The sequence below is a fragment of the Gekko japonicus genome, unplaced genomic scaffold, assembly GCF_001447785.1.
Source record: "Gekko japonicus isolate JY-2015 unplaced genomic scaffold, Gekko_japonicus_V1.1 scaffold1871, whole genome shotgun sequence".
NCBI classification, from domain to species: Eukaryota; Metazoa; Chordata; class Lepidosauria; order Squamata; family Gekkonidae; genus Gekko; species Gekko japonicus.
The window spans coordinates 244,745-252,562 of record NW_015163659.1 but is presented as its reverse complement, the minus strand read 5'-3'; the positions used below and the strand labels follow the sequence as shown (position 1 = coordinate 252,562).

The window sequence follows — 7,818 nt, the reverse complement described above, 5'->3', positions numbered from 1 at the left end:
CCACCACAGGCAACAAAAGGGCTGACTTCTGTAGTCAGCCAAACTAGGTCTGGACCTGCAGCCTCAATTCCAAGTTACCACACTTAAGCAAGACTAACATTACCCCCCCCCCCCCACTCCTGGATTGGGAGCTTTCAACTCTGAAGAATCTAAATCCAGAAAAGATTGACATGGAAATGAAGATTAAGGCTGGGCGCAGCTTTTTGCTATGGACCTGGGGCCTCGTCATGAACAAGTCTTACAAAACCTTTGCATTCAACATAACCCTGGAAATGAAACAGACTTGCTTAGCTGGGGTCTCCATCTCGAGTTCCAAAAATGAACGGTAGTTATATTATTCTAGAAGACAAGGTGGCCTATTTTCTGATTAAGTCCACTTTTCTCTGACCACTGCTCAAGTAGACTGTAGGTTTGATAAGGGGTGGAAAAAAGATGCCACTAAGCCTATAATACCTTTCTGTTGTCACAAATTGTCACAAAGCAGTGACTGAGTTCTCCAGAAGTCTGCTTCAGGTAGATGTTGAGTATACAATACACACACACGCATACACAAATGAAAAGAAAGAGGAAGAGGCGATCCAGGCCATGAAGGAAAAGCTGAACGTCTGAAATTGAGATCAGGAGCTGTTAAAAGTCTTAGTCAGATCAGGGTTAGAACACTACCTGGTCTGAAACATCTTTTTCTCTTATTCTTAACCTGCCCCATGGTCCTTCCTTTCTGTGTTTTGTAGTGAACTTCCAGAGGAAAAGTTCTGGGGAACTCAAAAGGTTTCCCCTTACTTTGTTACAAGCTGGTTGTTCTTAATTTAAAAGGTATTATTACTCAGCTGCTGGCTACCTACAGTCTTTGACTAGCCTGCTATTTTATTCTCCAAGCTTCCCACTCTTGCTGGCTTACAGGATGCAGAGGCACAACAGAGCAAAATCATCCTTGGTACTACGATTCCTTGTAATCCATTGGCAGCTAGGGGCTTACGAAAAAAGCATCAGGTAGATGTTACTGATCAACAAGCAGACTCAGTCCCCTGTTGCTCCTCCTCCTTCATGAAGGGGGTAAAAAAGGTGCTTGAAAAAGGGACAAATAAGTTAGACTCAAGTGACAAAGATTACATTCCTCCTCAAGCATGGTTTATGTCAAGTAATGGCCAATCTTGATAATGCCACTGGCAATATAGAGGGTGAACACCTGCAATCTGGACAACAGACTGTGAGACAGTGGCAAACTTGAACATTTCTGAGATGCTGTCAACGGCCAAAGAATGGCTCTATCAAGTCCCCATAACAGCCAGTGTCATAACTGTAATCATGTGTCACTTTCAAGTGAAAACATAAGAGCTACAGTTTTTGCAAGATTACACCTGTGCTCCAGTGATGCTTTTCTTGCTAGTGGGGCAAGATTGGCTAAGACCAAGGTTGCATATGGAACTCTCAGAGAGACAAGAAGAAGCTGATACAGATGCTATTGTTTTGGTGGGTATACGGCTGATCAAATTGTGCCTTAAAATATCTATGGATATGAACTGTGAAGAGTTCAGATTCACATATATTTGCTTACAGGAAAAATATGCAGTTTGCAGTATTTTGACCCATAAGCCATTCTTTTGTGGTTCTTATGAGTAAACCGAGCGAGAGAGTGAGAGAGAGCAGCAGTGAAACAGTAGAAAAGTGAGAGAAGAGGAAAGTGCAGAGCGCCTTTAACAAGGTAAACCTAAATTCTGGATACTGGTCTCTGGGGGGGGGGAGTTTGTGAACAAAAAAAGCTCAGAGATTAACCACAACTGTTCAAATTAGATGGCTCTGAAATTTGGGGAACTGGGGACATGTTAAAAAGCAAGTGACCTTGAAATGACAAAGTAGCAATTGCAAGATGTAACTAAACATCATGTTGAGGCCAAGACAGGAATGTGTAAAAAATAATAATAATCACATGCGTGATGGCAAAAATATATATAATAAAAAATGATTGCACGTGAGGCTGTATATGAAAAACAGGATGCATGTCTTTGAAATTAAATTGTTTTCCCTTAATGCTTTTATAGGAAAAAAAAGTTACAGAGAGACCACAGAGGCATCTGAGCAGCATAAAACTTAATTACAAACAGCAGCCCACGTACAGGCATCGGAAAGGAACAGTCAGACATACGGACATTCGAACGACAATAATTATGTTAGTGCGCCAACTCGTACTTAAAAAAAAAAAGGTTGAAGGTGGCAGCATTTCCAAAGAGTTGCCATGTTTGAGGTGTTGAGAATTTACTGCAGTTACACAGCCTGGGTCATGATTCTGCAGAAGGCTATGTGTGGGCACATGGAATCCAATCGGAACAGCAGGATTCCTTATGGGGCACAGGCAGATGCTCACAAAGGTGATTTGTACCGGAGCACAGCTAGTGGACTGAATTCACCAGACAATGCCATTTTTTACATTCTCGTTGTTTCAGGGGGGCTCAGAGCTGACTTCCCACAGAAGCTCCTTTGAAACGGAGCTGGTGTAACGGCAGTGCTGATGGGATCGCTTCCCTTAATTTTTTTATCCTTGCTTTCTTTAGCACTCACTCAGCCATCACACAGTATTATTACACATGCTACATGGGCGAGGGGGGGGAGGGCGGGAGGGAAGGTTGAATGAGGAGAACGTTTCTTTTGAACAAGGGTGTTTTTTTTCCTTCGTTTCAAAACTTGAGAATTAAAAAACTTTCAAAAGCGATGCTTAAAACAAAACAAAAAAAAACACACGCTCTACACGTCTAAGATTGTATAGAAACCTTGAGTCTTGTAAACTTGGACCAAGAAATTAAAAAATAATAATAATTAAGACCTCCTAGCATTTGGTATAAACACTCCCACCCCCTCAAGGAATTGTATACCTGCCTTCTGACTTCTCGGGAAAAACAAAAAATCAGAAATTGCATAGGATATACGTTGTGCAAGGCGACCAGCCTTTGAAAAGTACCTGGAATATAAACTAATCTTGCTTAGTGTCCAATTCTTGTTTTCTGTTTTGCAAAGAGTCAGATATCATCAAATTTGTGTTTTAAGTAGTCTTTCATGACCTTGGCAATCGGTAGTTCATCAAGTAGTTTGAGATTTTGAAGGCCTATACACTGGCGAATTTTAATTCGGCATAGATCTTGCAAGTTCCTGGGTTGCCCTAAAAAGGGGGAGGAAAAAGAGGAGACAAAAGATTAATATCTCAATTAATGGTTTTTAAATTAACTGATGCAGATAAGCAGAAGGTCCACAGGATACGTCTGTTGTTGGGATGTACCATTAAGATTACGGGTTAACACCAGTGATTGAATCATCCTCCATTATTTTTATTATTATTATTATTATTATTATTATTATTATTATTATGATAATTATTATTATTATTATTAACTTCATTTATAGCCCGCCTTTCCCGCTGAGACTCCAAGTCAATGATAAAACTTCATAAAAACAAATTCAAACAAACAGCAAAGATTTCTAATAAACAAAACAATGCAGTGGGACGACAACTTAACACTTGGAAAATAACGCAAAAAAGCAAAACAAAACACCACCACAGAACAAAACTGTGCAGTTTGACAAGCAATACAAAAGAGGGGGCTACAAAGATAGAACACCTTGAACCACAGTAAAAAGTTTGGTGATACCTATAATATAAAGGTAAAGGTAAAGGTTCCCTTGCTCGAAAGCCAGTCGAATCCGACTCTAGGGTTGCAGTGCTCATCTCCGTTTCCGAGCCGAAGAGCCAGCGCTGTCCGAAGACGTTTCCGTGGCCATGTGGCCGGCATGACTAAGCACCAAGGCGCACGGAATGCTGTTCCCTTCCCACCAAAGTGGTCCCTATTTATCTACTTGCAATTTCTTGTTTTCGAGGCTATAATATAGTATACTACAACAGAAACAATGACCTGAGCTAACACATTATACTATAGTTCTGACCCCCTTATATATATATATTTTTTTGCTGTCAAGTCACAGCTGACTTGTGGGATCCCACGCGGTTTTCTAGGCAAGAGATGAACAGAGGTGCTTTGCCATTGCTTGCCTTTGCGCCGCAACCCTAGACTTCTCTGGGGTAGAGAGCAAACGGCAAGTACGCATGGTCCCAAGACAAACAGGGGCATGTGAGAAGGGGAGAGAGGGGTCCACCCTTCAACCCCTTTGCTGTTTTGCTAATCAAATCTGTTTTGGCCCTAGACCAACCATTGATATATCGCAGATGGAAATCTTTCCCACCCTTGCTACCAGAGATCCTTTTAAAGGTGGAGATGACATTGGAGAGTAGGTTGATTTTTGTTCTTCCAATACTGGGCTATAGTTATGCGTGCAATAGCTAATAATGTTGCTATTAATGTTCTAGTGACTTTTCTTTCACAGGTATCTGGGATGACATCCAACAAGACCGTTTGTTGGCAAAACAAACTTTGGGAGCACTTTATATATGGTAAAATTGTCTCTCACCAAAAAACTTTTCAAGCAACTTGGTTCCCAGTGGTGAACTATCTAGCAGAAGAAGTGATTCCAAACAACTCTTATTACAAAGATCTGTTATATTTTTAAAAGGGCTCTTAAGGGTTGAGAAAGTTGATTATTGCATAGCGTCAATATATGTTATGAATGTACTGTTGTATATATTGTTCAAAATAAAAAACACTTATTGGGATAAAGGCGGAGATGACAAAGATAGGACCTTTCGGCTGGCGTGGTCTGTGTCTCTGAGCTCCATTTCCCAACACACACAGAAGGCCACAAACGGTAAATTTCAACTAGCAGGAACAAAGGGGGGAAAAAAGTACTTGCCCTGACCTGGATGGCCCAGGCTAGCCTGATCTCATCCAGTCTCGGATGCTAAACCCTGGTTTGTATTTGGAAGGGAGACCACCAAGAAAGTCGAGGGTTGCTATGCAGAGGACGTCACTGACAAACCACCTCTTTGCCTTGAAAATATGGGGGCTGCCATGAGTCAGCGGTGATTTGATGGCACTTTGCATGCACACAAATGCACACACACATATACATGTACTTAAATAAAAATAAATAAATTTATGACCCTGTTTCCTTTATAAAAGTGACCTCTTCAACGATTCTGCTTCATGTTGTTTGCAGAATGCCAGGGGCACTGGAGTCTTCCTGAACTCCTCAGGTAGGCCATGACAGGGAAGGGATGTGTATGGTCAGTTGTTGATCTCACCCATCTGCAAGAGGGCACCCACAGGAAGCCCTGCTCAAATCAGTGAAGTTGTCATGGTGCACACAGGTGAAGAGGCAGTCTTACACATATGAACACCTAAGGCCATGAAGGGCTTTGTGTGTGACAGCCAATACCTTGAATTGAGCTCGGTAACTGATGGGCAGCTAATGGAGTTCCTCCAAAATGGGTGTAATGCATATGCTCCACCTAGTTTCAGATAATAATCAAGCTGAGGCATTCTGCACCAGGTCTGAGTTGATTCCAAGGGGAGACCTATATAGAGTGCCAGGGCTTTTTTTGTAGAAAAAGCCCAGCAGGAACTCATTAGCATAATAAGCCACACCCAACAGCAGAAAGTCATTAGCATACCAGGCCACACCCCTGACAGCACAGCTCATTAGCATATTAGGCCACACCCCATGCCCCCCCGTGGCTGGCCCCGCCCCCCTGGGGCGGCAGGGAGCCGGGGCAAGCCGGCCCTTGGACAGGCCAGGGAAGGCATGGGGAGGCCAGGCACGCAGAGGTTTTGTAGCCAGGCACACAGAGGTTTTGGCTGTAGTGGGCGTGGCCAACTCTGAAGCCAGCCGGAACTCTGTTCCTGTGTGTTCCTGCCCAAAAATAGCCCTGTAGAGTGCATTACAACAGTCTAGTCTCAATGTTACCATACATTCATTGCAGAGGACATACAGAATTTGGGTCAAGTTTGTATTCATACGAATGCTGAAAGTTCTGGACAATTTCTGTGAACCTTCAAAAACTACATCTACTTTATTTTTGTATTTTTCATATGTGCGTGCGTGTGAGTGTATGTGCACCTGGAAGTCATGGCAACCTCTGGTGACAGACTGTGTGTGCACCTGAACGTCATGGTGACCTCTGGTGACTGACTCCTACTGGGGATCTGGAGGATATTCAGAGAGGTGGCTGAATGAAGCCTGCCCCCGCCTCCCGACTGCTGGTTTTCCAAGGAGGTCTCCCATCCAAGTACTTGCCAGAGTTGACCCTGCTTAGCTTCCGAGATCTAACGAGATCGGGCTTGCCCGGGCTATCCAGGTCAGGGCAAAAAAAAATACATGTACTTTTTGAACATAAACTAGGGAATAACACATTATACAGACTCAGTATCTGTTTTGGGGGATTCAATAAGACTCACTGAGCATTCTGCAAAGAATGGAACTCCAGAGGCTGGGTGGGGGGAGTCAACTAATACTTAAGAGTTTCCCCGAGTTGATTATCAACAGTCTTGACATTTCCCCCTGATAAGCCGAAGAGCATTTCCTGGGAATGTGTTAACAATGGGCATTTGCAGTGTTAAGCACCAGTTGCCACATTGGTGTCTAGAGCACTTACTCATTCTTGATTGCCTCTGAATGAAAAAAGGGAAGGAAGGGAGAGAAGGATTATAGACCAACATCACTGAACTTTCATTTGGCAAAATGAAAAATGCTATTAGTAATCTCGCAAGAGCGAGGCAAGGAAAAAAAAAAACGGAGACAACGATTCAAGCCTTGCCTGATGATGATTAAGACATAATAAGTGTGGATTCTTTGCTCAATTTGGAAAGACCTTCAGGTTCAGATTAAAAAGGGATTAGTTGAACCAAGAGGTTTCCAAAACTAGCACATTGGCCCCAGAAATACTTCAGCAGCCAAACCAATTTTATTTACTCTCTGCTGCCTGCTCCAAAACTTGGCACAAGTTCAGAGAATCAAATCCAATAAATTAAACGCATGCACACACACATACACACACACATGCCTAATATGAAATTTAAAAATCAAGAGATACTGCAGGGTGTGAGCCAGCAGGATATGTGACAACATTTTTACTTTATAATGATGGAACTCAGTCTCCGAAGTCTGGGAAATTGAAGGAATCAAAAGGAGCTGGTAAAGACAGAACAGAAATGGTGCTGCGTGTATTTTTAAAAAAGATGTATTCTCCCTGTTCATATCAACAGAGAGGACATGGTGGCTGGAAAGACTAACTGAACTGATTTCTACCGAGAACAAATTTAGAGTCCAGTGGCACCTTTAAGACCATCAAAAGTTTATTCAAGGTATGAGCTTTCGTGTGTATGCACACTTTTTCAAATATTTGAAAAAGTGTGCATGCACATGAAAGCTCATACCTTGAAAAAAACCTTTGCTGGTCTTAAAGGTGTGCCACTGGACTCTTAATTTGCTCTACTGCTTCAGACCAACATGGCTGACCACCTGGAACTGATTTCTACCTATCAATCCTACCCTGCTTCTCTTCCCTACTGCCTGTACCAATCCTCTCTGGACTTTTCAAGGAAGGTGAATTCCTAGCTTCGGCAGCACATATACTAAATTCCCTGCGTAGTCATTATTTCCATACGGGGACTGGTGTGCGCACGCTATCACAAGCGACAGGAGCACAATCCGCTGTGTTCGCACACTGGAGAAGAGGCTTCTAGTGACTGCATATGAACCTATAAATACAATTTCTTACATAGAACAGATGTTGCTGTAGAAAATTTGTCACATCTGAGTAATAATGGAAACTGAATGTCAGTGGGATAGAGATGACTGACCACTGAAGCTGCCTTATACTGAGGGCCCACTTACTTCAGTGCTGCCTTCTCTGAAGGGCAGCAGCTCCCCAGAATCTCA

The 7,818-nt window shown here is 42.6% G+C and overlaps 1 protein-coding gene across 1 annotated transcript in view; it reads right to left on the bottom strand.

The window, feature by feature from the left end:
- Nucleotides 1-3,011: 3,011 nt before the first annotated feature.
- Nucleotides 3,012-7,818, bottom strand: part of ASB7 (ankyrin repeat and SOCS box containing 7) — a 28,466-nt gene continuing 23,659 nt past the window's right edge. Inside the window, exon 5 of the mRNA XM_015407722.1 lies at nt 3,012-3,151. Coding sequence (XP_015263208.1) covers nt 3,012-3,151 — 140 coding nt within the window. The remainder of the gene's footprint in view (nt 3,152-7,818) is intronic.